The 27,880-nt window shown below is 39.6% G+C and overlaps 8 protein-coding genes across 10 annotated transcripts; 7 read left to right on the top strand and 1 right to left on the bottom strand.

Moving 5' to 3' along the window:
• Positions 1–1,120: 1,120 nt before the first annotated feature.
• On the top strand, positions 1,121–3,001 carry LOC130716216 (gamma-glutamyl peptidase 5-like). The gene is made up of 3 exons (XM_057566418.1): positions 1,121–1,710; positions 2,168–2,497; positions 2,570–3,001. Exons 1-3 carry the CDS (start codon positions 1,390–1,392, stop codon positions 2,675–2,677), a joined length of 759 nt encoding a protein of 252 aa, XP_057422401.1. The 5' UTR covers positions 1,121–1,389; the 3' UTR covers positions 2,678–3,001.
• Positions 3,002–5,473: 2,472 nt separating this feature from the next.
• Positions 5,474–6,018, bottom strand: LOC130714282 (uncharacterized). 2 transcript variants are annotated; one of them, XM_057564187.1, is made up of 2 exons: positions 5,768–6,018; positions 5,474–5,679 (listed from the first exon to the last, which is right to left on the bottom strand). In XM_057564187.1, exons 1-2 carry the CDS (start codon positions 5,974–5,976, stop codon positions 5,553–5,555), a joined length of 336 nt encoding a protein of 111 aa, XP_057420170.1. In that variant the 5' UTR covers positions 5,977–6,018; the 3' UTR covers positions 5,474–5,552. The 2 variants fall into 2 exon arrangements, with proteins under 2 accessions (XP_057420170.1, XP_057420169.1); XM_057564186.1 differs by having other exon boundaries at positions 5,474–5,685; positions 5,768–6,013.
• Positions 6,019–6,753: 735 nt separating this feature from the next.
• On the top strand, positions 6,754–9,499 carry LOC130713809 (nuclear pore complex protein NUP43). The gene is made up of 5 exons (XM_057563618.1): positions 6,754–7,478; positions 7,555–7,624; positions 8,322–8,559; positions 8,749–8,822; positions 9,021–9,499. The coding sequence occupies exons 1-5, from the start codon at positions 6,850–6,852 to the stop codon at positions 9,069–9,071; spliced, it is 1,062 nt and encodes a 353-aa protein (XP_057419601.1). The 5' UTR covers positions 6,754–6,849; the 3' UTR covers positions 9,072–9,499.
• Positions 9,500–9,886: 387 nt separating this feature from the next.
• LOC130713808 (protein MAIN-LIKE 1-like) lies at positions 9,887–13,068 on the top strand. Of its 2 annotated transcripts, XM_057563616.1 has the most exons (4): positions 9,887–10,121; positions 10,689–11,697; positions 11,780–12,537; positions 12,631–13,067. In XM_057563616.1, exons 2-4 carry the CDS (start codon positions 10,692–10,694, stop codon positions 12,934–12,936), a joined length of 2,070 nt encoding a protein of 689 aa, XP_057419599.1. In that variant the 5' UTR covers positions 9,887–10,121; positions 10,689–10,691; the 3' UTR covers positions 12,937–13,067. The 2 variants fall into 2 exon arrangements, with proteins under 2 accessions (XP_057419599.1, XP_057419598.1); XM_057563615.1 differs by lacking the exon at positions 9,887–10,121 and having other exon boundaries at positions 10,439–11,697; positions 12,631–13,068.
• An 800-nt stretch (positions 13,069–13,868) lies between these two features.
• On the top strand, positions 13,869–14,627 carry LOC130713180 (uncharacterized). Its single transcript, XM_057562971.1, has 2 exons — positions 13,869–14,009; positions 14,097–14,627. Exons 1-2 carry the CDS (start codon positions 13,869–13,871, stop codon positions 14,625–14,627), a joined length of 672 nt encoding a protein of 223 aa, XP_057418954.1.
• Positions 14,628–15,572: 945 nt separating this feature from the next.
• Positions 15,573–16,921, top strand: LOC130713179 (uncharacterized). The gene is made up of 3 exons (XM_057562970.1): positions 15,573–15,998; positions 16,058–16,621; positions 16,733–16,921. Exons 1-3 carry the CDS (start codon positions 15,573–15,575, stop codon positions 16,919–16,921), a joined length of 1,179 nt encoding a protein of 392 aa, XP_057418953.1.
• Positions 16,922–17,131: 210 nt separating this feature from the next.
• Positions 17,132–18,340, top strand: LOC130713178 (uncharacterized). The gene is made up of 4 exons (XM_057562969.1): positions 17,132–17,863; positions 17,943–18,044; positions 18,125–18,190; positions 18,281–18,340. Exons 1-4 carry the CDS (start codon positions 17,501–17,503, stop codon positions 18,338–18,340), a joined length of 591 nt encoding a protein of 196 aa, XP_057418952.1. The 5' UTR covers positions 17,132–17,500.
• A 1,401-nt stretch (positions 18,341–19,741) lies between these two features.
• LOC130712002 (uncharacterized protein C12B10.15c) lies at positions 19,742–21,553 on the top strand. Its single transcript, XM_057561819.1, has 4 exons — positions 19,742–19,908; positions 19,989–20,081; positions 20,176–20,342; positions 21,337–21,553. The coding sequence occupies exons 1-4, from the start codon at positions 19,770–19,772 to the stop codon at positions 21,388–21,390; spliced, it is 453 nt and encodes a 150-aa protein (XP_057417802.1). The 5' UTR covers positions 19,742–19,769; the 3' UTR covers positions 21,391–21,553.
• Positions 21,554–27,880: the final 6,327 nt, after the last annotated feature.

Raw genomic sequence — 27,880 nt, 5'->3', positions numbered from 1 at the left:
TTTGAACACGATTTCTCCTTCGCGTGCGGTTGTTGGTGCGATTTCAGAGGAAGAAAGGGAAGAGCAACAACATTCAGATCTGCAATGGTGATGGTGGTGGTGTGATAGCATTGATGGTGCGGCCTCGTCGTGATTTTGGGTTTCTCCAAAACCCAAAAATTTCTGGGTTTGTTCCCAACCCACACCTTTGGTCACAACACAGTTTTGACAGGGGAAATTTCAGCATAGTGGTGGTTTTTTTGCTGTTTGGCCTATTGATAGTTTTGTCCCTCGAAGACTGGTTGGAATCTTGTTATTCTTTCTAGCAGTAGATTTTCTTTACCTTTATTTTGGGACCGCACTCTGGTTATACTCCAGTTAGCTTTGTGCCCCCTTCTCTTCACACTGTAAACTATCAAATTTGCAAGCAATATTATAAATTGGGAGATTGCAACCATTTGCTTTGTCTTCACACTGTAAAGTATCAAATTTGATGCACTATTATAAAGATTTGAGTTTTATTTTCTGAGGATTAGAGTTTATTTTCTAGGTTTTGTTGAAGATCATGAAGAATGATTAGAGTTAAAAAATTTAGGACTAAAATTAAAGATTTGATTAGGGATTAAAGTTAAATAAATTAAGTTTTTTTTTTATTTTTAGAATTTAAACAAATTCTTTTTTTTAATTAATTAGTTTTTTTTAATTCAAAAGAAAAACGATTTCCACGTCAGCTCATTAAACTGACGTGGCAATGCCACATGGGCCACCGGAGCTCCGGCGTTGACCCAGAGCTCCGGAGGGATGAAAACCAAACCTTTTGGCAAAGGTTAGAGACTAAAACCCACATTTGCTCCGACGAGGGACGAAAACCAAGCATTTAGTAAAGGTTAGGAACCAAAAACTTATTTAAGCCTTTATTTAATGTGTAGCATGAGCAACTGCATAATTCCAAAGAGATTTAGGAAGATGAGTTTGGTATAACAGACTTCTAATGACATTTAACAAATGCTTATATATGCTTTCTCTCAACAACTAAGTTCATGTGAGGTGTCTCCACACAAGAGGTTTGATGTATGATCGATGCCTAGAGAAGAATAAAATTAGGCATAACAAACTTCTTTCCATTATAAGATCTTACACTTTAAACACATGGATGAGACTGTGTTCTCACTACACTGTTAGGAGATCTAGGCCCATCGGAATGGGATATTCACTGCTTGAATATGTTTGTCTTCCCTGTGGCCCCTCTTACGGGGAACCATTACCAAGTGCATCTATAAAAAGGGTCGCTAACTCTGCAAATTAGCATGCAACAATTTGATTGCACTCATTCTACTTTCTAGATTCCAAATTAGAGGCTCTTATTGCTGCCACTTCAGCTTCATTTCAAGCCAGCCTAGCTTATTGAAGATGGCAATCAATAGTGAAGGAAGAAGATATGCTCTGCTACAAGCAGCCAAGGATTCTGACTATGTAAAGAAAGTGTATGGTGGATACTACAACGTGTATGTAGAAGCTTTTGGGGAAGTAGGTGAGAGGTGGGATTTGTTTAGAGTCTGTGAACAAGAATTCCCTGACTTCAATGAGCTGCATAAATATGATGGGTTTGTGATCACTGGTAGTTCCAATGATGCCTTTGGAAATGATTACTGGATCCTCAAACTGTGTTTCATGTTGCAAATTCTTGATGCCATGGAGAAGAAAGTTCTTGGCATTTGTTTTGGCCACCAGGCACATTTTCAAGCATGCTTGTCTCAATTTTTCTTTTCCAAGAATCAATTTTGAAATCCATTAGCTACTACCAGAATTCAAAACCAATAGTCTAAGGCTTTCCATGTTTCAAATCTATTAATAACTACAAATTATTATGATCTCAAAATGATAATATTGTTTATAATTTTTGCCATATATGAAAGAACTTATTTGAGTTTCTTTGATAGCTCATGCAAATGTTTGAGAGAGTTTATATAAATATAACTCATCATATAAGTTATTTTGAACTTTTTTTCATAAGCTGCTCAGATTAATTTATGAGTAAACGCTTATATCTACCTATAATCAATTTTAAGCTTATTTCAATAAGCTTATCAAATTAGCTTATGAATAAGTGTTTATGTGATAAAAACATAATTAAGTTGTTTACCCAAACACATTGTTTGTCAATGGTCTTGAACTCTTGATCTTATAGGTATTATGCAGGGCATTAGGTGGAAGAGTAGGCAGATCAAACGCAGGGTGGGATATTGGCATAAGACAAGTGCATTTTGTGAAAGATCTAGTTCCATACAGCTACCTAAATCAACATGAAATGCCAGCATCCCTAAACATCGTTGAACTACATCAAGATGAGGTTTATGAGATTCCTTTGGGAGCAGAAGTGATTGCATCATCAAACAAAATTGGTGTGGAAATGTTTGCAGTTGGAGATCACATTCTTGGAATTCAGGGTCATCCTGAGTTTACCAAAGATATACTATTGAATCTGATTGATCGTTTTCTCAATATGGATGTTATAAAGGTATACTAACATTAGTACTAATATGTTTAAAATCAAATAATCATTGTCTAAGCACTTATTGTTGTATTACAGGAAGAATTTGCGGAAGATTTGAAGCTTCAATTGCAGATAGCTGAGCCAGACAAGAAGTGCTGGAGAAAGATATGCAGGAACTTTCTCAAGGGAACATGTATAGGCTAGCTGAGCACCTTTTACATATGTGCATCTAAAAGTTCGGAACTTAGGATTCAATTTCTGTCTAGAAAACAATAGGAGCATATTTCTGTACATTTGACATCAATCTTGAACTCTTCATGGGAATGAGTCGAGGACAAAATACCTCCTAGAAAAGGTTAGCAAAATAGCAAAAAAGTATTGTAAACTATTCATATGGATGCCATATTCTACAATGTACAGAATTAAAAACATGTTACACTCCTGTAGATTCACGATCAATAAAAGTCATGATCCTAATCCGCAGAATTTGTGACAGTTTAATAATATAAAAACCGCATATTTTGTGAAGCATATATTGTCAATTATTATTCGTCCGTAGGCATAAAAAAAATGTAGAATATATAATGCAAAACAAATCTGCCAATCCAATTAGACGCACTTTAATATGAAATATATTCCAGATAAATGGATTCTCTGCTGTCATGACAATGTCATATCAGTAACAGATGCAAACCAAATACCCCAAAACTTACATACACTAACTTTACCAATTGTTTTTAACACCCCAAATCCGCTCACATCTAGAGAAAAAGGAATAAAAGAGCGTGAGTGAAAATAGAATGAAGAAGAGAGTGTGAAATAAATTAAAACCCCTCATTTTCATGCATAGGGGAGAGAGGAAGAGGATTAAAGCTTTATTGCACACAAATTACTTGTACAGCATTTGCCTTTTGTAAGCTTTGAAGCATTTTGATGTCTCCTTAGCCACTAATCAGATTGAGTATAACAATTATAACCTTACATTACTGATTTTTAAATGACATGACACAATTTAATCGGCGACTGAAATAGAGAAGATGACACTAAATGAGGACAAATGACTTCAATATTTGAGTAAGCAACATATGAAAACTTAATATTCAAGCAAGATTTGTTAGAATATTTATCACAAACAAAGATTAGCACACACTTTAAAATAAAACATGAACAAACTTCTTATGAATTAAGATAAAAATTCATTCATGTTGCCCCTAAATGGGTATAAAAAAAAACTTGAAATTAAGGTCAACAAATATTGCAAACAGTCTTTATAATTTAAAGGCTTAATTCCAGTTTGGGTCCCTGATGTTTCAGAAATGTGCGGTTTGCACCCCCCATGTTTAAAACGTGCGGTCAAGGTCCCTCATCTATCTAAAACGTGCTAACGAAGCCCTTCCGTTAACTTCCGTCAGTTGACCAAACAGAAATGACTTTCATTAACTGACGTGGATTTTCTATTTAATTAAGAATTTTTTTCCCTTTCCCCCAAAATCAACAAACCCGATTCCCCCCAAATCTAACCCTAATTTCACCCAATTTAGACCCCAACAAACCCAATTACCCCCCATTTTTTTTCCATCCATCTCCTTCAACCTCCATCCATCTCCTTCTTCAACCTTCATCTCTCCCCAGTTGAACATCAACCCAGAAATCCAAATTGAAAACCTCACAATCATCAATGTCTCATCCTCTCCTAGGTCTTCACTCCCTTCATCTTCAACCACAAAAGCCCCAACTCCAATCCCTCCTCCTCTTCTCCCTCTTCACCACTACAAACCCGGACCCCAACGAGTTGTATTTGTGAAGAGCTCGATGAGAGAGCTTTTTCAAGTTCTGGTTTTCCACAAAATTAAACCCCCAAATTCAGAAAAATCAGAACAAGAACATAGTAGGATTATGAGAAGCTTATGGTCATCTTCGTTCCCTCCATCTTTCGAAAAGCTACTGGTTTCATCTTTCCCTCCATCTTCGTGCACCTCTACCTCGCACCACGCGCCCTCTCTGTTCCATCTCCGTGCGCCTCTGCTTCTCCACTCTCTGCACCGCGCGCCCTCTCTATTCAGAGTTGCAGATCCAAGCACCACACCCCAACCCGCGCCCAGATCCGCGATTTCTTCCCTAAATCGCGTACAAATCCGCGTGTCACCACCCACTAGCATCGTGCCCAAACCGCGTGCGACCTCTGGCGGAGGGAGGTGACGGCGGTGGCAGGATACGCCATTCCAGTTGCAGGGGGTGGGGTGGTTGGGTTCCAATTGGAGAGGAATTGGAAGGGTCTGAGAGTTGAGACTTGGCCTGGAGAAGGAAGTGACCCTCTTGGTTGAGACTTGAGAGAGAGTTAGAATGAGAGTGAGATGAGCACACTCAGAAATAGAAGCTCAAAGCCTTCCATCCATTCTGATGTCAGCTTGTTTAGGTTTAACTGTTGGGGAGAAATTTTTTTGGGTAAAAAATATTTTATAATAACACAAATTACACGTGGGCGCCATGTCAGTTAATGAAAGCCATTTCCGTTTGGTCAACTGACGGAAGTTAACGGAAGGGCTTCGTTAGCACGTTTTAGATAGATGAGGGACCTTGACCGCACGTTTTAAACACGGGGGGTGCAAACCACACATTTCTGAAACATCAGGGACCCAAACTGGAATTAAGCCTAATTTAAAGCTGATATTTAGGTAAGATTTCAGTTTGAAGTGTGGTGCCTTGCTTGATTTAATTCCTAACATTACCTCCCTTAAATCAACACCTCCTTAAAAAAGTTCTTCTAAATGCATCCGGTAGAACTCAATCTTCCAAACTTAGTCGTTTTCTTGTAGGTCAATCATCATAATCAATCAATATTTGAAATCCGAGTGACTGCTTGTTGAAATCCATATTGTCATAATTGATTGTGAATAAAATTGAATTATAGTAAATGTTTGTTATGTTTAGATACTCTTATAAGAAAAGTGATTTTTGCACGTTTATCGTTGTGAAGTTTATAGCCGGTTTGGTTAAAGATCACAAAAGCTATAAAAGAAATATGATAACACCCACAAATTGATTATGCATGGAGAATTAAGTCACAGCTGTACAAAGCTCAAGAATTTGGTTCATTGGACAGAGAAACAATTAGAAAAACACACAAGGGAACCACTAGAAAAGCTGCAAGCTTCAACAATTCCTCAACCTGCGTTGATATCACTCCAATCCTGGACCAGTCTCCACTGTACCTGAAAGAAAAACTTTCCCATAAACAACCACAATCAATAAAACATGAGACCGAGAGAAAGAAAAACGAAGAAGAATGCTAACCCGGCATCAATGAACCCCAATCCAAACACTCCAATGGCAGCACGAGCAAGAGTTGATATTGAAAGCCTCAGTGGCAAAAAGGGTTTCTGTTTGGACCTGCTTTTCCCTTCAAAATCCTCCTTCTTAGCCAGTGTTGTACAAAATCTCCTTCTCACAGGGAGAGAAGAAGGGATGCAGAAAACACCACAGCTTCTTCCCAAAAGCCCCATTTCCTCTTATCCATCCACTTGTCACTAACCACAACACTAGTAGTAATACTAGAAAAGGGCAATCTCGTCAATTTGAGTTGAAGGTGATTTTTTATCAACAATTGTTGTGTAACCCCACATCTATTCATGTCACCCTTAAATTCATAAAATTCAAAAAGATGCTTAATATTTTTTTTGCTCGCACTTTAAATTGCGAAACGGATGCACTTTAAAGTGCGAGAAAAGTGCGAGAGAAAACGCAATTTAAACTACGAACATGACACACAAAGTGACAAACTGACAAACACATTTAAAGTGTGTTTACTTGCAGAATAGAAATGGTGATAAACGACGACAACTTACTTACAAGTGTAACCACAACGTCAACATAGCGAATTGGGTGACAGAGAGCGACGGAAAGGAGTGAGGATGACTAGTGAAGATGGGTATGTGTATGAGGGGTGTGAGAGTAAAATGAAGGAGTCAAGGAGGGAGGATGTCAAGTGGTGGGGAATCAAGGTGAGTATTTTCTCATTGGATGTGAGGTGGTACCAATAATAACTCCCTTTTTAGTATTAACCAAAGTATCGCTACAATCAATAGTCGTGAAACTAATCTCTTATTTCTCTATCAACGCATTAAATAGTATGTTATGTACGGCCAACACTCTCTTTGATATTTTTTTTCAACGGATAGACATAAATAAAAACCTCAACATGAAAAAACATTAGAAATTTTCCCATAAAAAAAAATCATAATCCCTTCTCACTAGTGTTGAAAAAAGTGTTATGAAGAGTACTAGGGGCATTTGAGTCCAAAACAAAAAAACAAGTTCCCACCCTTTTTCTGCAAATCACAAGGTTCTGCTGTTGTTGTTGAAGAAAACCCTTGGCAATGGCAGTGACGGCAAATTCAGAAACCTCAAGAATCCACAGATTCCCACAATACAAATACATCGACGCAGTTCGTTGGCTTCCTCTGGTTTCAGCATTCGATCGCTTCGCAGTTCTCGCTTCCTTCGACTTCGATTCCGATGCTTCTTCCATCGAAATCCACTCTTTCAAACCAAACCCTCTTTCCTTCGAACCCCAATCTTCATGGACTCCACCTTCTCGCGTTTCCTCCCTCAAGGCCGCGCAGTTCCTTCAGAAGACCGTCATCGCCGCCTCAACCTCCTCCGGCTCCCTCCACTTCCTGTTCTCCGATCCCGCCGACGCCACGCTGGAATCGGAGGTTTCGGTGGCCGAGGGGAAGCTTCACTCGGTGCCTAAGTCTTGTGTTGATTTGATGGATGGTGGGGTGGAGTGTGTGACGGCTGGTGAAGATGGGAGGGTGAACTTGGTGACAGTTGGGAACTCTAACTTGAATTACCGGCGGTTGTTTGATAGCGGTGGGTTGGTGTCGTACACGGCGGTGAAGTGGGCGTCGCCTACGGAGTTCGCTACCGGTGGTTATGGGTTTGGTCTTCAATGGTGGGATCAGAGGAAGCCGGGTGGACCGGTTTCTCAGTTTAAGGGTAACTGGTAAGAAGAAAGAAGAGCAACTTTTTTGTGAGTGTTGGAGATATGATATGAGAGTTAATGCTTGGTTTTGTTTCAGGGATAAAAAATTGACTGCTGGAATTGTACACTCTATTGACATTCATCCATCAAGGAAGCACACTTGCCTGGTAAAATGGCTATGCCCCTTGTCATAACTTCTTGTAATGTTCAGTATTTTTTAGAAGATAATCTATTCATGTTGCTTTATGAATGTGACATTGTGATAGGAGAAATAGAGAATGTGTCTATGATATATTGCTAAGAATATAGATTCTTTCATAGTGCAAGGAGTGTATACCCCTTTTGATTGTTGGTATGATTGGAATTTGGAAGGAAAGAGAAATAGAGCTGAGTTGTGAGGTGGTTATAAAAAATTGAGGATGAATAGCACACTATTGCTAATGTGTTCTATTTATAATTTAACAAAGGAAAAAGATATATGGCATGAAAATTCCGTTCACGATGATGCACGAGTGTGTTATTAGTTTTACTTATATCACATTCCTGTTACCTTTTTAATTGTTAATTATGTTTTTAAAAAATATGAGAGGTCCACGTTTACAATCGTGCAAGGTGTGCATCAATTCTTGTCGTGCCAAATAGAATGACTCAAAAATTGAATGCCACTTTAATAACATTGTGGGAGTTATGTAGCTGTTTTTTTGCTTCTGTGATGAGTAACACCTGCTTTGACATCAGTCCCAGATGAACTGTTCTTGATTCCTTGTGGAAGATTTATTGAAACTGGTGGTTTGGACTTTGGAGATGCTTAGTGCTTTTACTTGTATGCTTCTGACAATTTCTGGAATGGTAATGTATTCTCAGGCTGGTGGCTCCTTAGGCACTGTTTTTGCGTGGGATCTTAGGTGGCAACAACAACCGATTGTACTTGCGGGATCAGCAGCAGGGGCTGGGGCTGTGGACACTACAGTGCAGTCAATATCTGAAAGTGAGGTTTGGGAGGTGCAGTATGATCGCTGCATTAAATCAAACGCTTCATCTACCCGGATCTTACCTGCCATGATCTGTTCAGAGGATGGAATTCTTGCTGTGGCTGAGCAAGGTATATATGTTCATCCCGATTTCCTTCATGTTAAAATGCCATTTCATCATGAATGAGATCTCGTACATTGTTTGTTTACAAGTTAATGGAGTCTTCATCCATGTCTATTGAACAAGAGAAGTTTATTGAAATGGGGAGTGAGATTGATTAGGTGCATCTCTAATGTAATTGAATTCTTACATTGCATAGGTGAGGAACCTATTGAGCTGCTGGCAGAACCTTGCGCCATCAATAGCTTTGATATTGATCGTCATAATCCATCGGTAAGTAGAGGCACTAATATCGTTACTATTATGCGGGAATAACTTGATGGTGTTTTACAAGTAACTCTTGTTTTTTAAAGCTTACCAAATGGTTTATTTATTAAAAATGAATAGAATGAAAATGGTAGAAGGGAAAAGTAGTGAAAATTTTGAAGGTGGGCAAGTTCCTTTCTGATGATTCAATCGATTGTCATGCAGGATGTAATATGTAGTTTAGAGTGGGAAGCAGTAGCAATAGTGACAAGGTAATAACATTCAGAGTGATACTCTTTGGTGGCTTGAAATCAGAAAGGGACACACTTGGTGGCTGATGGAAGAAGTGGAGCTTTTCAGAGGCTATTATGCTTATTCAGGCTCCAATATTCTATTCCTTTTGTAAAGCCATTTGTATGCAAATGGATTTTGGGATTGTACAATATGCAGCATGTGTGAAAGAGACTTAAAAGAGGCACATTGGATGAATAGTTGAATACCACCACCAGTTTTACCGATGAATGTATTATTCCTTGGCAGTAAATGGTGGTCGGAATTGTATCCTGGATGTCATTGTATCTGTTAACTACTTGATTGTCATGCTGGAACCTGATCCTGTCTAACAATTTTACTGTGCCTTCGATGCTGTGTTCTACAGAAGTCAAGAAAATATTCTGAAATTCTGAAAAACTAATTCTATGCAATCAACCTTGATATTCATTTCTGAACTGACTGAACACACTACCAAGTCAATTAGTATCTTCTCAATTATTTGAGGAGTTAAGGCCACTCGGGTCTGGTTCTTATTTTTAAGTGTTAATTCCATTTTGATTTATAATTCTATTTCAGAAGATGCAAAGAAATAAGAAAAGGTGTAGGAACTTTGAACAGGAAACGAACTAAGAATATGGAATCTTATTGTGGTTGTTGTAGTGAGATCAATTCACTAAGCCTTAGTTGTGCATTTTGAACTTCAAAACTACTAGAAAATATTTATAATTTTTGAAGATGTATGTATAATTAGGGGAATTAGATTTCCCACCCCTGTTTTAGAATTCCCACCCCATTTAAAAGTGGGGAAAAACCAATATTGCCCCTCCGTGTTTTAGTCCGAATGTTATACATTCGGACTCCTCCGAATGTTCAAATGTCGGACTCAGTTAATAATAGAACAAAACTATCAATTCAGATTCACATTTGTAACGGGACAGAACATCAACTCTCGGAGGTCTCAAGAGAAGCGACCCAGAGGCACCCAAATCGACCCACACGTCACGACCAAAAGCGACCAAGAATCATCTGTGTTTCAAAACCGACCACACTGAGGTAATTTGTTGGAATCCACGACCAAGAATCATTTGTATTTTGAATCATGTGTATTTTGATGAGTTGGTGTTGTGATTTCAAATTTAGGGTTTCAAATTTAGGTATTTCAGATTAGGTTAGGTTTCGAATCCCTTTTTATGAGTTGATTTGGTGAAATTTCATTCCTATTGTGATTTCTGGGGTATTTGGGGTTCTGAGGTGCGAATTTGGGGATATTCGTACTCCGAATCTTGAAGATTCAGAATGGTTCAGGACTTCAAGATTCGGACTGGTTCAGGACTTCAAGATTCGGACTTGAGAGATTCAGTGCTGTCTCTCCTATTGCTTCTGTTATTGTTTTTCATGATAAGATGAATGGGGTGAAGATAATTTCCATGCTTTTGGCTATCTTAGGGTAGTGGTTAAGGACATAACCAACTTGAGATTTCACATTTGAATTTCATAACATTATTTGAATTGTATTGAAATTTCATAACATTAGTTTACTGTGTATACTTGTGGATTGCTTCAACTAGTTAGTTACTCATTACATAGCTATTAATCTGTTTTCCTTATTTTTTCTGATAGATTATGGCGAGGACAAAGCAAACTAAGAGGGTATCGTCTGAAGAGTTGGCCGATCGTCGTGCCTATCTCCACGCTTCTCATAGGCGAGGTGATCATGTTACAGATGTGTCGACTTCTCGGAAGGGGGCTAGGAAGGGGGCTCCGAAGGCGACCACTGAGGTTCCTGCCCCTGCCACTGAGGTTCCTGCCCCTGCTACTGAGGTTCCTGCTACTGAGGTTCCTGCTCTCTCGACGCCTGAGGTTACTGCTACTAAGGTTTCTCCTCAGTCGACGCCTGAGGTTACTGCCCACGATACTGTTGAGCCTTCCACCTCTTCACTTGATATTGATGCAGTTGAGGAGCCGGAGTCGGAGTCGGAGTCGGAGTCGGGGTCTGAGTCGGGGTCGGAGTCGGGGTCTGAGTCTGAGATTGAGGGTGAGGATGTAGAGGTAGAGGATCCGAATATGCCGCCGCTCCAGAGAGATCCACCGTTTCCTGGTGGGCCGGTTGAGTTGTCACTTCTGCAGCATTACCCGGATCACATAGCGCCGTGGACGTGGCATACCCTACTAGGCACCACTGACCCTCGTTATTCTGAGCGAGGTGATTTGAGGCTTGCCACTGCTGGTACGAAGCTCGGGCTGATGACGTGTGAGGGGGACAATTACAGGGAGGTCCGCTTGATTGTGGAGAGGAGCGGACTGTATCCACTGGTCAGGTGCAGCTATGTAGAGACGGATCCAGGGCTTATATCGGCCCTTGTGGAGAGGTGGCACGAGGAGACTAGTAGTTTCCACATGCCATTTGGGGAGATGACTGTCACCCTTGACGACGTCTCCGCTCTTCTTCACATCCCGGTTGGTGGGAGATTCTACACTCCAGGAGTGGCCTCGAGATATGATGTGGCAGAGACCTGCGCTTTGCTGTTAGGGGGGGATGCAGATTTGTACATGGCTGAGTTTGATGTGAAGAGGGGTCCGACTATGAGGTTCAGCTTCTTGCGAGACCTTTACCCGACAGCTGTTGCAGGTTTGTTTCATTCATTATCTGAACTTTTTCCAACTATTATTTATATTTACTTAATCATAATTGGTATTACATTGTAATGTAGAGGGGCGGTACGAGCATGCAGCCAGGATGTACCTGATGCATCTTGTTGGCGCGACATTGTTCGCCGACAAGAGTGGGGGGCACTCATTCTCCGCCCAATGGATCGGCATGCTACAGGATCTTGAGCGGGTTTCGGAGTTCGCGTGGGGCTCCATGGCCCTTGCCACGTTGTACGACCAGCTTGGACAGTCTTCTCGCAGCGGGGTCAAACAGATGGGCGGTTACACTTCCCTGTTGATGGCCTGGGTCTTTGAGCACTTTCCAGACAGGCTCGTTCGCCGGTATGCGAACCCGGCTTACACAGAGGACCAGCCCAGAGCTCGTAGGTGGACAGAGTCACGGTCGGGGCATGCTAGGCTTGACGAGAGGCGAGTACTACTTGATGAGTTGACGGCCGACGACGTCACTTGGACTCCATATGAGGCCCACAGGGAATGGCGACAGCGGGATGAGAGGGCTTTGTTCTCAGGCTACATTCGGTGTCCCTATCCCCCTGCTGTGCGACCTCATCTTCCGGAGCGGGTCATGCGACAGTTTGGGTATATACAGACAATCCCGCGCCACCCTAGTGAGATGGATAGATCTCCCGCAGCTGAGGCTGTTGATGCGGCATTCGCAGATTATGTGCAGTACTTGTTCCCTGAGGGCGACCCTGCTATGGAGGAGGGACAGGCTGTGGGCGGTTACATGGATTGGTACGCTAGAGTGTCTCATTGTTTCATCATACCGGATGAGAGGAGGATTGATCTCAGTGCCGTGGTAAATTTTAAATTTTATTTCTATTTTCTTTATGCACTTGTGGTTTTCTGTATGTGATTTACTAACAGCGTTTTTTTTATTATTTACTTTCAGGCTGCTTTGCGTAGGGCTTTAGAAGTCCTTGAGTTGTCACTTGAGGTGGATGATGCTTTGCTGCCAGGCACACAGGCCCGCGCTTTAACGGAGAGAGCACTTCGCATCCTCCAGGACTTGGCTGGGACACAGGCATTGCTTACGCTGCTGGGAGAGGAGGTCTGGGAGCAGGTGGCCGAGCAGGTGGCCGAGCAGGTGGCCGAGCCGGTGGCCGAGCAGGTGGCCGGGAGGGCGGCAGGGCAGGAGCCAGGGGAGGCCGTAGGGGTAGGGGATGTCGTCGGGGTAGGGGACAGTAGGGGACATTAGTTGTATGAGCATTTTGTTGACATTACTATTACGATATTAGGGGACTATGTATTTTGCACTACTATTTCGGATTAGTATGAGTTTTATGTTCACTTTAACGTATGTTTTTTTTTTTTTTTTTTTCACTTTTACCCTAAACCCTAATAATTTGTGAGCTTTATCTTCACTTTAACATTTTTTTTTTCTTTTTCACTTTTATAATCAACCCTAATAATTTTTAAAATCTATTACTTTTATAATCAACCCTAATAATCAACCCTTGTAATGGAAGCCAAAACCTGGCACTCAACAACACAAACCCTTGTAATGAAGTTTAATCTTCAAGATATAATCCGAAACTTCAACCTTCGGATCAGTATGAAACTTCATCCTTCGGATTAGTATGAAACTTCAACTTCCGGACACCTTTGACAGATTCTACCACCTTTTTCAGCACCATTACTCCATAGCTTCACCTACCTCACTACCATTATGGCCTCCATAAACTCCTCAACCACCAAACCACCCCCCATTACATTTCACTTCTGATCACCCTCACTCCCTCACTTCCTCTTTTCTTACTACCCCTCAACCCCCCACCACCATCATTGCACCACCACCAACAACCTTCATGCACCACCAACAACAACCTTCATCAACCAACACCACCTTGGTATGTATCATTGCATCCATTATAATTTGCCAATAATATACGTTTGTTTATATTTTCTACTATTTAAATTTCTCTTCATTTTTTGCCACCACCATCACTTCAACTTTTCTGCCTCGACATAAATCCGAATGTTCAAGTCTCGGATTAGTACGAAAGTTATAGTCTCGGATTAGTACGAGAGTTATTGTCTCGGATTAGTACGAAAGTTACAGTCTCGGATTAGTACGAATGTTCATTATACGGACTATTAACCAGTGGCAGATTGGTTTATGCAGGCAGTATGACAAGCACATTTTTCTATGATGATGAAATGCTGCTTCTAAAACAAGATAATGATGTCAGTGAAGGAATGTTGCTTCAACAACAAGATAATGTTCAGCCTATAAGTGTGGATACCACTCATTTATGGTCGACCGATCAGGTATTCATTGCGTATACCATAATGACATTATTGTTTAGTGATGCTTGAATTGATTACTAATTTTAAAATGATGTTACCACTGTACAGATATTTGAAATTGTTGATGACCTTAAACAATGGGCTAAGAATGTTGGGAAGGACAATGGATATGCGATTGTGACTGGAAGGTCTGATTATTCCAGAAAAGGTGGAAATATGTATATTATTCTGCGGTGCTCGAAGCATGGTGTGTATATCCCGTACAAGGACCCTAAGTCCTTCAAGTACAACTCCACCGGATCACAAAAATGTAATTGTCCTTTTAAACTTAAAGGACGACCTACGGAGGGTGATAGAAATTGGTGGCTGAAAGTGTTGGAAGGGGTACACAACCATGAACCAGCTAGATCTTTGGTTGGCCATTCCTATGCTGGTCGACTAACAGAAGAAGAGAAGGTTCAAGTCGACAACATGAATAACAATTGGGTCCCACCGAGACACATGTTGGCCACTTTGAAGGAAAATAATCCGGGTAACTTGTCTACCATCACTCAAGTGTATAATCGCATCAAAAAAGTTAAAGAACTAGACCGCGGGCCACTTACAGAGATGCAATATTTGCTGAAGAAGTTGGCATAAGCCAACTATGTTCACTTTGAAAGACATGAAGAAGATTCGGGTGTCATTATGGAACTTTTCTGGGCTCATCCTAATGCTATTAAACTCTTCAACACATTCCCTCACGTGGTAATCATGGATTGCACATACAAGACAAACAAATTTCAAATTCCATTGCTTGAAATGGTTGGCCTCACTTCTACTGGTCTGACTTACTCCATTGCATTTTGCTACATGACTCGTGAGCGCACACCTGACTATGTTTGGGCCTTGGAGTGCATGAAATCTCTACTTGCTGACCCTGCCCGATTTCCTGAGGCTACCCATTTACTATGCCTATTCCAAATAAACAAGAATGTTGAGGCAAAGTACAAATTGTGGGTTGAAACAACGGATTTTAAAGCCTTAGTGATGCAAAAGTGGAATGAAGTGGTATATGCGGAAACAGCTACACAATTTGAGGAGGAATGGAGCGACATGTGTGATATGTGTAAGGATCATCCAAGGTTCACATCGTACATTTATGACACTTGGTTGGTTCACAAGGAGAAATTTGTGAAGGCATGGACAAACAGAGTGAAGCATTTTGGAACGACAACAAGTAACAGGTACTACGCATATGCAATCTTGATAGACTTGCTTCATTTGATAGAATTGATTCATTTGATAGGCTTGTTTCATTTTTTGTATGCATTTGATAGACTTGTTTCATTTGATAGAATTGATTCATTTGATAGGCTTGTTTCATTTTTTGTATGCATTTGATAGGCTTGATAGACTAGCTTCATGTTTGTATGCAGGGCTGAAAGTGCACATGCAAGCTTGAAGAAGATGCTTAGGAACGGCAAGGGTAACCTGTGCGATTCATGGGAAGCAATTGATAGGTTGACCATTGTACGCCACAATGCAATACAAGCATCGTTTGAGCGCAGTATTAACATTGTAGAGCACCGTTTCAAGTCTCCAATGTATAAGAATATGAGAGGATTCGTTGCTAAACATGCACTTCACCTAATGTATGATGAACAAAACAGATTTTGGGGTCATGGTGAGAAATGCGGTTGCGTGATGAAAGTCACTCATGGACTACCTTGCGCTTGTGCACTTCAGAGTATGGCCTCAATTCCGTATGCAGCAGTTGATCCATTCTGGAAGATACTTTCTTGGGAACAAGTGCCTGTTGTGGAGAGTCAAACCTCAAACAGTGGATGCATGCCGCTAGAGATTGAGGCTTTGTGGGCTCATTTCAATACCTTGGATGATGCGGGCCAAAGTATGCTGAGAAGGAAGCTTAAAGAGCTTTATTGTCCTCAAATCAGTTCATTGTGTCCTCCTGAAGTGAAGATAAAGCACAATCAATCGTCCAAGGAGAGGAAACCAAACCTCCCAGAGGTCAATCAATAGGATCCACCCAGCGTGACCTTTCACATTGGGAACTTGTTGACAATCAGACCAAAGAACAAGAAGCGAAAGCTAGCAAGAGGAAACCTAGGCTCACCAAAACTCCTAAAACAACTCCAACATCGCAAGCTCCTAAGTCAAAGAACAAGAAGGCTATGACAGCCACCGGCTCCAAAATCTACTTACCGGAGTTGCCATCTTTTTTATGGCCATATATACATGAAGTGATAGATGTTGTCGAGGATGGTAATTGTGGATACAGAGCCGTCGCTGCATTGCTGGACCTTCAGAACGGTCAGGACGGTTGGCCTCGGGTTAGGGAAGAGCTGATTGTAGAACTCACACTCTATGAGAAACACTATACACGCATGTGGGGTTATGATGTGGTACAAGCCATGCACAATCGTCTCACTCTCCCTCCTGATGGTAGAGCCACTAAATCCAAATGGATGCATCTACCGAAGATGGGGTACCTTATTGCTAACCGGTTTCGGGTGGTTTTCATCTCCATCTCGTTAAAATCTAGTTACACTTACCTTCCGATGAGAGGAGGCGCCCCACCGTTAGAACATCCTGTCATAGCTATTGGTCATGTGACCAATCACTTTGTACAGGTATATCCTCAATTAAATACATATCTTCTTTTTTATTAATACACTCTCTTGTCACGTTAAACAATTTATATTGAAATATATCTAATTTTACTATTATACTCTTAAATGTAGCTGAAGTTGGTGTCTGGACATCCTATGCCGCCAATTGCTCCCCAATGGGAATACAATGTTGAAGAACCCGAGTCCGAATGGTGTAAACCGTATAAAGAGCGTTTGGATAGATTTATGGCTGAACACACTGTTTGGATTGGTCCTCGTGTTATTACCAACTTTGATTTAACAGACATAACAGAAGATTGATAATATGATTCATGTTTGTAATGTTGTAACCATGTGTGTAACCATATTATTAGCAAGAATATTTTCCTACATGTATTAAGACAATGCTCCAGTATTGTTACGAGGTCTGTTTGTCCCATATTATTGTCACTGCATTTTCACGTTTCTGTCTGTGACAGTATCTGGTTTGAGAGGTACGAATCTTGAAGTTTCATATTAATCCGGGTTTTCAACTCTCGGACGTCTTAAAAAGGGGGGGTGGTAAATTTAATTATGAATCAGTCCGGAACTTATAGTCCTGGATTGATCCGAAACTTAAAGTCCTGGATTGATCCGAAACTTATAGTCCTGGATCATCCTTACCAAGCAGCAGAATGCCTACACAACCAACTCTGACCACCATCAATTACAATCTCAACCACCATCACTGCCTACACAACCAACACTGACCACCATTAATCTTCACCACCAACCCCATTACTCATTCATCCTACACCATAAATCCCTTTACTTCCTATATTAGTCCCCTATGAACCAAAGGCATCCTACACCATTACATTACTTCCCTTCTTCCCTTGTTGCAGGAAATAACCAAAAGAAATGGAACAAGATCCACCATCAACATTCATCCGCCCTTGCAAACGCCAAGACAACCTTGCCTCCAGCTCTCGTCCTCTCATTCCCGGCCCAACTGGCGCCGTCCAGGCCGCCATGATTCACCGCAGATCCACCGACGACAAACCAAACATTTCAACCCAACAATTCGTTAGGCAAGTCCTCCAAGACGGCCACGACACCGATCCCGATTTCCAATCCAATGCTCGGCTTTCAGCTCTGCAATTAAACGGATCTGCCACTCCTCTGGGCGCAATCACTCACCATCATGAAAGAGTAGATCACGTCATCGGTGTTATCAAATCCTGCAATCCCAATGGGTTTGGAGATGCAACAGTTACACTCAAGGTATTTCCTTATTCCTCCTTATATTTCAGTGAAATGTTATATTCATGTTTCTCTCATGACATCTGAGATTGAGATTCAGGACCCTACGGGCACTGTTGGCGCTAGTATCCATCACAAGGTCTTCACTGAAAGCGTATTTGCGAAAGACATAACTGTTGGATCTGTTCTGCTTCTCCAAAAGGTTAATCTATAGGCAACTTTAACATTTTAAGCTTCTTTGGACAACTTGGACATCACATCGTTTCTTCACTTTACTTTCAGGTCGCTGTGTTCTCTCCTAGAAAGTCTAATTGTTATCTGAATATTACCTTGTCCAATGTAGTCAAGGTATGATAATCTTCTTCCACATCTAAAATAAAGCATTTGAATCTTTTCCACATCTACAACAAAGCATTTGAATCTGTTTTCATTATACAGGTATTTCCAAAGGACAGTGCACCTCCACCTGGAAGCTTCACAAACATAACAGAAGATTAATATTAGTTCTTTACTAATTCTATATTAAGGACTATTTGTGTAACTTTTGAAATGCTGAACTTAGATTATGTATTGTTATTTTGCTTTACTTTTCCAATGCTTAACTTGGATTATGTATTGTAATTTTGTTTAAATTGGATTATGTAACTTTTCAATTTTAAAGTCATGTTATATTTGCTGCAATTGGACTATAGTCATGTTATTTTAACTGTAACTAAAGAATCTGAACTTTTAACTCTCGGACTAGTCCAGAACATCAACCTCTGGACTGGTATGGAGGTTTAAGTCCCGGAGGGTATTCCCGACATTTTTTTAAAAAGGCTAGGGTGGCAATTCTAAACCAGGGGGTGGGAAATCTAATTCCCTATAATTAGCTCATGTAGAATTTATGTGATACTTTTTTTGGGTACGTGCAGTAAAAGAAAAGTAAAAAGAAAAAGGCCTAGCGCCTCACAGAAGAAACCCCTAAAGCATCAGCTACCAGATGTGGTTCCATCTATGCAGGAGGATCTTGAATCACCATTAAGTCTTGGCCCTGGAGAGCACTTGCTTTTGCTAGATAGTTCGCGCATTAGTTTCCTTCTTGAATGATATGCTCAACTGACACCACCCACTTGCGCTTGAAAAAATCTCCGATGTTCCATACGAGCATAGTATAACATTGCCATTAAAAGATGTATGCTATAATATTTTTCGATACATCGGAAGACAATATATGCTATTGTATAAGTAAAATATTATTAATTCTAAAATTTTAACCAAAAAATAAAAATGAAGAATGACATGTGTAAATCTTTAATAAAAAAGTTGAAGTTATTGTGTAGATTGTGTAGATTAATATATAAAAGTAAAGTAGTTGAAATGTACAAAGTTCAAAGGAGAATTTTACAAGAAAAATGTAGAACAGTATAAGTTGAGATTTAATAGAAAAAAAAAAGCCTGAGTTGAAATATTTTATGATAAAAAATAATAAAAAATTAATAATGTAAGAATTTTATCATATTTAAAAATTATTTATTAACGGGTAGTTGGCTCAAGTGGTACATGTTTGATTCCGCTTAAACAAGGTCTCAGGTTTGAGTCTTGTATATGGAAAAAATCTCCACTGGGAGAGTTAGTTCAGCCATGATGTGAATGTTCCCGACTCGAACATGATTGCTTGTGAAGAAAGACACCTGTCTCAAACCAAGAATATTTAAAATTATTTTCTTTTTTTATTCGAAAACTCTATTTTATTATATCAAAACACATTAATTAAAAATAAACATTTTTTTTAATGTGAGGGTAGGGGAGCTGAAAAAAGAAGAAGAGATTGGGTATTGGGCTTAGGCCCTCTAAATTATAAAAAAAAAAAAATAGAAGAAGAAGAAGAGATTGGGTATTTATTTGGCATTTGGAAACGCACAGCAGAAGAAACCTGGCGGGAGAGATGGAAAAGGGAAAGGCGAGAATAGAGCTGAAGCGAGATGGAACCGAGGATCTCACCGACCGCGTTCATCAACTTCCCTGTTGTGTCAAGCACGACGGTTCCGCTCCTGTTTCTCACTATTTCAAACCCAAACCCACCGGTTCGCACCCATTACCCTGACCCGACCCGACTCCATTTCTTCTTCTTCTTCCTAAACCTCACTTTCTTCTTTCTTCACAGGCGTTGGGGACGAGGGTTTACCATTGCAAGAAGCACACTTCAGAGGCAGGTTACTACAAGGAACCACTCTCCAACTTCCTCATGGCTACTCAGGTAACAAGATGCTCAACTTTCAATTCCTCAATTGATTTCATGCTGCAACATATGAATGACATGTTTCTGAAAATTTTATTCCTGAATGTGATAGGTTTTGTCTTGGGAAAGAAAACTTCGCCGCACGCGGAAGAAGAAAGCTCGCACTCTTGGGAGACCTATGCAAAGTTTGATAACATCACATACTGGAACCATGACTACCTTCCTTCCCAGAATGATGATTTCTCCCGTGCTTTTCATTGGCTCACCGTTGCTAATGCTGTAAGTTGTTTGCGATTTCGGAATATAATTAATATTAATATGTGAATTTGAGTTATTTATTAGACATTCTGATTAGGTTAAAGTCTAATTGCTACATAGAAATGTACAAAGTTCATTGTACATTCAGTGTGTACGAAAATGTCAACACATGTATACTATTATTATACTGACTACTACTCGAAGATGAATATGTGCATGTTTGGTTTTAAGTTGAACATAACTGAACCCGAATAGAGGTCCAAAGTTTCTTTCACGTTTCGCGCGTTACCAGGTATTGTAACGCGCATTCTCGAATTACAATGCACCGATTGTGGTTTTTTAACTATGAGTCAAACGTGCCCTATAGCACCGAGTGTTGTAAGACTTACTGCTAGAATTTATTTATTACTCAAAATTTTGTTGCCATGCACAATCAATCTAGAAATAAATTTGTAGGGTGGCCCTAAATCTTGTGAGTTGTTACTTACGCTTTGTGTAAATGTTGATGGGAGTGTGCGTCTTGGGTGTCCTTGCGGAGACATTGGACTTGGAGTGTGCTCAATTGATTGCTTCAAGGCATTGTCTATAGACACATATCTTGGCCTCTTTATTTCCAATTGTAAAACTTCATCATCTCCCATTTCAATTCTTTCTATGTTAGGAGGGAGGGTTAAAACATACCTGTGTATTAACCTGCTTGATCTGTAGGCATAGCAGTTCTTGTTGGGTAGAGTTTACATCATTGGAAGCAAAGAATCTGGTCCTTCATGATACTTTGGCTCTGATTTCAGTGAATCCGTCCAAAGTTTTAAAGTGGAAAAAAATGTTGATGGGAACAAAAGAGACTTGTGCTTCATTGATTCTGATTTGTATGCATCATTGATTGTTTTTATGACCTGTATATTCCATCAAATAGTACCATTTGACAGTTCAATTGATTCACACAGTCCAAGATTTTTTATGTGTTTTGCTGAAGTTTTTCCAGGTTACCTTATATATTTGGTTGTGACTGCAGCTGCATAATCCGGTGACACCTGAAGAATTAGCTTCGGCATCTATTGCACTCTAGAGGGCAGGACTACTCTGCATATGAAAACCTGTAACTCATGTTTTTAGCTAATATATTGCTGTAATATGTCTATGCTTTTGTTACACTGTCTTCAATAGACCCAATGTACTTCCCAATTTATACATTTTTCTCTATATGAACATTTTGTCATCATTTAGGGAAACCATGCTATCTCCAATAGCTGATCATGTCCGAGTTTCTCTCCGTAGAATAAGGCAACCTGCATTACACACACCCATCAGACTCAGATTTGTGAAAACTGGAAACAAAGAAGCAAAGATAAGCTTTAAGACCTCAAAAATGATCTGGATGATGATCATTTCCTTGAAGAACATTCATGTGTCAGGAGCCAGTCTTATTATTTTTTGCTATCTTCTTTTGATTGACTCTAAACTTTATTAAGTAGGAAAGGCACATGCTAACTGGGTTATACTCTTATACTGCCATCTTAACTTATGTTTGAACTAGGAGTGAGTGGATAGGCGCTTACTGTGTGAGAAAGGCTGGAGCCTCAGTTCTTCTAAATTCTAATTTATTTTACTATTCCTTAGCATGTAGAGAAGGTTTGGCTCAGAAGTGATGCTTTCAACAATAACATAGTGGAGCTGGTTGAAAGGGGTTTCCATTGTGAACGTGATCCTAATAATGATATTTGTCTAGTATGATTAATAGATTTTTTTCTGGTCCATACCATTGCAACAATGATTTCTTTACTCAATATTATACGCCGTGAGGTTTTTGCTATTTTTGCCTCTACTGGCATTTATGTGCCTCTTGAAATCCCACTCATAGAAAAAAGCATGTGAACCATGTCTCTGCAGCCCTAATTTCAACTATTCTCTGTTATAATTTATAAGATTAGAGATTCGTCAGACATTTTTGTCCTTGTTGTGTTGGTCCCCTTGGTTGCAGTATTTCATCTTTCCCTGACTGTGTTCTCCGATGTATTACATGCCTGAATTTTCTTAAAGCATTGGGTTCTAGTCTTGTACTAGGATTGTATCCGTGCGATGCACGGGCTCTAATTATTTTTCTTAATAAAATTATTTTATGTGAAGGATACACATTGTATAATAAACATAATTAATGTGGTTGAAATATTTTTTGTACATCGGAAACATAAATCGCACCATTCGGGGATTATTCTTGGACCTCCCTACTCAACCCATATGTCATCTACCTCTTACCACTTAAGTTATTAATCGGTTGGAAATAAAAAACACAATCAATCAGGGAAAATGCGGTTGGAATTGATAATTGAGAAACTTAACCATGTTAAATATTTCTATATTTCTACTCTATGTTAAAAGTAATTTTTTAGATTATTAATTTTTATATACAAATTTGGAAATATAGTAATATTTGAAGTATATACAAACTTTTCCGATATATAAAAAAAGTATATACAAACTCTATAATTTGTTGATTTCAATGGAGTTTTTCTAATAATTATCATTATTTTTATATTATAACAAAATTACTTTTACTACTCTTCTCTCTTTTTGGCAGCGCTTTGGGGCCTGTGGCGGTGGCGGAACAATGTGGTGTTGGGTGATAATGACTGGAGCTTGGAGTATGTGATGCGATGGATTTGTCAAGAGGAGTTGGATTATGGCTCGCTGCTCACGGCAGGTATGGATACTGGTATTGATGATGGTTGGAACCGTTGGCGTGCTCCGGTGTTGCATATTCATTCACGTTAAACGCAGAAGCAAAGGATGCAGTCAAATAAGTTGCAAACCTCAATAAATCAATTTTATTGTGAAATCCTTGAGGCAAACAAGGCCTTTGCAATTGTTGAACTTGAAGTCGGTCCCAGTAAGTTGAGTAAAGAGGCCAGCTATATTTTTGAGATATATCATTTGAATTGAATGAATAACCTGTAACAAAATAGAGGTTATTTGAAATAAAATTATGAGATTTAAAATCAAAAGGAAAGATTTGATTTTTGAATAGCATATTTGCTTCAGCTTTTGTATTTCTCTTCCATTCCTCAATTTCCTCCACCGTATAGCCAGTTTCTTTTAGAACCTTCTTTCAGAACCTGTAACTGCTCCAAGACTTCCTCTCCTGCGTTGAAAGCTCCATTCAATGCAATAGAATTTGAATTTTTTTTTTGCTCCCCCTTCTAGTGCAAGACCGGTTGATCATGGGCTGCCGCCGCCGGCGACGAAGCGAGCGAAACCTGAAGCTGGGTAACACGATCACCCAAACGGAGACCTGACGTGTTTGTTGGTTCCGTTTCTGGATGATATTCCTCCACATCCACCATGCTTTGGAGCCCTTCTAATTTATCATTCCTGAAAACTTCATCTTCTTCTCCTGATTCAACATCAACAACAGAGTCAAACTCTTTATCCAAACAATGAACTGGAACATGTACCTCCTCAATGAATATGTCGTTCTTATTTTCCGAATCATCGCCAAAATCAGTAGCAGCCTCCGAGTCGTATAGCTTTACTGGTGTTGACGGCATGGTTTCCATCTTTCCATAATCATAAGCATAATCATCTTTCTCTACCAGAATCACACATGTCGTGCCGTCCATATCTACTGACATTGAAAAACAGTGCAGAAGCGGATAATGCATGCAGACAAGGATGCGAGTAAAATCAGCCCGATGGCATTGTTTGGTTGCGACATCCAATTCCACAAATCTGCCAAGTCTATTTCCAACAGCTGTAAATAAAGAGTCCAACCATAAGCCTAGCGGAACTTTCCATGGATGAATCCACACCAATTGTGCAACCCCAAAGGTAAGCGGAGTACACGGATGCAAGTCTGTTAACTTCTGTTCCAGAAAAAAAACTACACTCTGCTAGAGTATCTTCCATCTCATCCTTGCTCTCAAACTCTAACAAAACCTCATCTCCACCCAATGGTATTAAGCGAAAATTGTACATACCAATTCGAGCAAGTTCGTCCTGGATAACATCAACTGGTTTCGCCTCAAGAGTGCGAGCTCGAGCACAACATTGGTACCAAAGATTATCCATATCAGAGGCCGAAAATCGCAATTGTCCAACATCTGGTTGTCGTGTATCCTCACAAGTAATAGACGCTTCCTTGGGTGACTCCTTTTTTGTGACCGGAATTGCTTGATTCTGCTGTATCTTAGGTCGCCATATTTTCCTAGACACTGAGTTTGTGGTGGCTTGTTTAAGTTTTACCCTTTTTACCACGAGATAGTTGCCATCCATTCGAAGGTCATTCAGAGGTCGAATTTCCCGCCAAGCCTCTTCATCACCGAACAAATCCATACCGAAAACGTCGCTGAAATTTTCTCTTGAATTGGATGAAGACATCTCTCACTCTCCCTGCCTTCCCGAAAATTGTTTTCAATTTTAACAAGGTAATCATGTCGCTCAAACCATCTACATAGACTGAGAAAGACAGCCCCTGTGTCTTCACGTTCTCATCATCACGAGATGCCGGCTGGCGTTGATTGCTTGTGTTTCCCGGAACCGCTGGGATACCCCCTGTTTGTGTTGATCCTGTCGATCATACCCTCGTCGTGTCTGCCACACACACTGTGTTCTTTCAGGCTCATTATGCCGCTGTGGTGGCCATGATGACCGTTGGGTAATCCTTGAAATTGGGTTCCTCTCTCGTGCGTTTGGATAGTAGTTATTGGGAGCAAACTCTGTTCGCTGCCACCGCCGATCCGACTGCTGGAAATGACCTTGTGCCGGCCACCGCCGTGATCCGAGCCACCACTATGAAGGCACCCAATTAGAGCCTCCCTCTCTACTCCCTCTCTCTCTCATTTCACAAACGCTGCTGGAAATCTTGGTATGTAATCCTCTACTACCACATTCTCAGCATCATTCAGGCACCAGCGGCGAAGCAGAAAGAGCATGGTCGTGGACGGATGCGACGATGGAGCGACAACAGGGGGCTGATACGGCGGCGGTGACAGCGAGAGAAGTGACCGGCACGGCGGACGTTGTCGTGTCCGTGGAGGAACTGAAGCGCACAACAGATATCAGTGTTTCGCAAGATATTACAAATTCCAAAAATAAATTAGATTGTTCTAGATGAGTTTTTCTTCCTTTCCAAAAATGGTGAAGAATGATTCCCAAGAATATTTTAGGAGTTGTATAATAATACGCACATAAATTGGAATTTTATACAAGTTGATAATAGTTAACATTTTAAACGTTTTAGAAATTTAATATTTTACTATAGATTTATATGACAACTTTTATAGTTGAAAATAATATAATGATCATTAATAACTATTAAGTATTGTCATTAATGTAAATCTCAAGTCAATGATTGAGATAGTGGTCTATATATAACAAAAATTCTCAATTCAACAACTCACAAATTGTCCACCAAAGTGAAATGGATCCATTTACAAGAATTTTTCTTTTACTTTGCATGTTCTTGTTGTCATCCGCCCGTAACGATGATCTTTTTGGGAAACAACGTGTGATAGTTATAAATTTTTTAAGTGAGAATTTGGACCTAACCATTCACATCAAGTCTGCGGATGATGATCTTGGAAGGCGCGTTCTACATCCTGGTGAAACATTTGAATGGCGTTTTAGAAACGCTTTTTTTGGCGGAACACAATTTTATGGCACATTTCAATGGCAAAATGTCACTGAATGGTTTGATATATACATAGAAACAAGAGATATTAGAAGGTGTTCTCAGTGTGTTTGGCTTATTAGGCAAGAAGGACCATGTTTCAAGCATGTGGACGGTACTTTACAATGCTACCCGTGGAATAAGCAATTATGAATAATTTGGATTGGATTTTAGTATAAATAAATAAATTATATGTCATGGGTTTTGATATATTTCATTGTTTGACTATTTTGTGAAAACAATATTTTATCTTTTTTTAGTTTGATTTATTTGAAAATTCCATGTAAGAAAAAATGGCATCTATATACTTTAGAAAAGAGGATCACTAAGATCCTCAATTAGATGACGTGACATTCCTAAGCTAACTCTCCTTCCTCCACTCATTTTTTCCTACGTGTCAACACCTCCTTCAATCTGAGTCATTTAATCATGTGTCATTCTCTCCATCATTTTGAGTTTGTAGCCCATCATTCTCTAGCTATTTAATATTCCGTAAAACCGCTCAAACTGGTTGTTTAGTTTTTTTTTTAAACAGCCCATAAATGCTGTTTAATTTTTTTTAAACCGCCCATAATTGTTGTTTAACTTTTTTAAGCCGCCATAATGATTGTTTAATTTTTTAAAACTTTTCATAATGACTGTTTAATTTGTATGCTAATTTTGTCCCTATGTTTTTTTTAACCGTCCATTACAACTAACTATCCCTATGTTTTTACCCTAAATCAAATGCTGCGCATTTGAACAGATACAAACATTTTTTAAAGGAAAAATAAGACAAAGCAATCACGAATTCGAATTTTGAATCAATCATAATTTGTTACTTTTGTTAATGACAATAACTATGCCTTTGTTTTCTCAATAATTGCTGCTTATTTTTTATTTTGGAGGAAAATTTTGTATACTTATTATCACTATTATTAAAAAATTATGAAATAAATCAATTAATTAAATCTTTTTTTTAAATAATACTAAAAGATCCATAACTTTTTTTTCCATAATTCAAATTCTAAATAAACAGCCATTATGGACGAAAAATTGGTGCTACCATTCTCACCATTATTAAAGAATTTTGAATCATTGAATGGAAGCAATAATTTCTTACAATTTCATTCTATAATTGCACAAATTTCTATCTCTTTGTTTTCTCCATAAATCAAGGGGGAAGGCTAAGGTAAATCAGGAGGGAATCATCGAAAAAATTCATAATGCCAAGTCGTTTGTTGAGGCCTATGAGAAGAGATGTGAGTTGGATGACAAAATCCAGAAGATCAGAGAACAAATTCAGGCCTTAGATGGAGATTTGAAAACCTATTAAGCTCCGCGCTAAGTGAAATCATTGAGGAAACTCAAGCAAGGATGGCAGCGGGCAAGTCTGGAGAAGATGAAGAAGGTGATTTTGGAGAAGATGAAGAAGGTGATTCTGGAGAAGACGTGTGATAGGCCCAAAAGGTTGATGATACCACTGGACCTAGGCCCAAACGCACAATCCTAAGGCCAGCCCGCTACAAAGACTTCTACTAGAATCTTCTAGCTAATTTCATTTCAATTCAGCTGATTTACCTTAGCCTTCCCCCTTGATTTACCTTGGTCTTTTTTCTTCTCTACAACAAGAATTACAAGCACTGTTAGAATGGATCTCAGAGCAATTTATGTAAACAAGAAATTCAAAAAAAAAAACTCTCTGAAATTTGTATCTGAGTTGATGGTAGCGGCAATGTGCATCGCTACCATTCTTCTTAAAGGGGCATTGCCATTTTCCAAGGGCTGTCTTAGAACATCTTTCAGCAGGTAGTGGAGGATCAAATTCCTTCATGATTGCCTTTATTACCTTCAGGAAGGAGTTACTTAACTTATCCTGAGGCTTTTGATTCCCTGCAATGAAAGTTGGGAAAGG

Source organism: Lotus japonicus, chromosome 4 (assembly GCF_012489685.1).
Source record: "Lotus japonicus ecotype B-129 chromosome 4, LjGifu_v1.2".
Classification (NCBI taxonomy): Eukaryota; Viridiplantae; Streptophyta; class Magnoliopsida; order Fabales; family Fabaceae; genus Lotus; species Lotus japonicus.
Note: the sequence above shows the minus strand (reverse complement) of the source record. Positions and strands in the feature narration are given on the sequence as shown.

Bases quoted from the DNA above. Each gene is read 5' to 3' on its own strand.
- LOC130714282 (XM_057564186.1), bottom strand. From the start codon at position 5,976: ATGGGGCTTTTGGGAAGAAGCTGTGGTGTTTTCTGCATCCCTTCTTCT. The intron at 5,686-5,767 runs GTTAGCATTCTT...TTTTTCTTTCAG, and splicing joins TTGGGGTTCATTGATGCCGG to GTACAGTGGAGACTGGTCCA.
- LOC130716216 (XM_057566418.1), top strand. From the start codon at position 1,390: ATGGCAATCAATAGTGAAGGAAGAAGATATGCTCTGCTACAAGCAGCC. The intron at 1,711-2,167 runs GCACATTTTCAA...TTGATCTTATAG, and splicing joins GCATTTGTTTTGGCCACCAG to GTATTATGCAGGGCATTAGG. The intron at 2,498-2,569 runs GTATACTAACAT...GTTGTATTACAG, and splicing joins TCAATATGGATGTTATAAAG to GAAGAATTTGCGGAAGATTT.
- LOC130713180 (XM_057562971.1), top strand. From the start codon at position 13,869: ATGACAAGCACATTTTTCTATGATGATGAAATGCTGCTTCTAAAACAA. The intron at 14,010-14,096 runs GTATTCATTGCG...ACCACTGTACAG, and splicing joins ATTTATGGTCGACCGATCAG to ATATTTGAAATTGTTGATGA.
- LOC130713808 (XM_057563615.1), top strand. From the start codon at position 10,692: ATGGCGAGGACAAAGCAAACTAAGAGGGTATCGTCTGAAGAGTTGGCC. The intron at 11,698-11,779 runs GTTTGTTTCATT...ATTGTAATGTAG, and splicing joins TTACCCGACAGCTGTTGCAG to AGGGGCGGTACGAGCATGCA. The intron at 12,538-12,630 runs GTAAATTTTAAA...ATTTACTTTCAG, and splicing joins GGATTGATCTCAGTGCCGTG to GCTGCTTTGCGTAGGGCTTT.
- LOC130713179 (XM_057562970.1), top strand. From the start codon at position 15,573: ATGTATAAGAATATGAGAGGATTCGTTGCTAAACATGCACTTCACCTA. The intron at 15,999-16,057 runs GTCAATCAATAG...GTTGACAATCAG, and splicing joins GGAAACCAAACCTCCCAGAG to ACCAAAGAACAAGAAGCGAA. The intron at 16,622-16,732 runs GTATATCCTCAA...TCTTAAATGTAG, and splicing joins TGACCAATCACTTTGTACAG to CTGAAGTTGGTGTCTGGACA.
- LOC130712002 (XM_057561819.1), top strand. From the start codon at position 19,770: ATGGAAAAGGGAAAGGCGAGAATAGAGCTGAAGCGAGATGGAACCGAG. The intron at 19,909-19,988 runs GTTCGCACCCAT...CTTTCTTCACAG, and splicing joins TTTCAAACCCAAACCCACCG to GCGTTGGGGACGAGGGTTTA. The intron at 20,082-20,175 runs GTAACAAGATGC...TGAATGTGATAG, and splicing joins ACTTCCTCATGGCTACTCAG to GTTTTGTCTTGGGAAAGAAA.
- LOC130713178 (XM_057562969.1), top strand. From the start codon at position 17,501: ATGGAACAAGATCCACCATCAACATTCATCCGCCCTTGCAAACGCCAA. The intron at 17,864-17,942 runs GTATTTCCTTAT...ATTGAGATTCAG, and splicing joins ATGCAACAGTTACACTCAAG to GACCCTACGGGCACTGTTGG. The intron at 18,191-18,280 runs GTATGATAATCT...TTCATTATACAG, and splicing joins CCTTGTCCAATGTAGTCAAG to GTATTTCCAAAGGACAGTGC.
- LOC130713809 (XM_057563618.1), top strand. From the start codon at position 6,850: ATGGCAGTGACGGCAAATTCAGAAACCTCAAGAATCCACAGATTCCCA. The intron at 8,560-8,748 runs GTATATATGTTC...TACATTGCATAG, and splicing joins TCTTGCTGTGGCTGAGCAAG to GTGAGGAACCTATTGAGCTG. The intron at 8,823-9,020 runs GTAAGTAGAGGC...ATTGTCATGCAG, and splicing joins TTGATCGTCATAATCCATCG to GATGTAATATGTAGTTTAGA.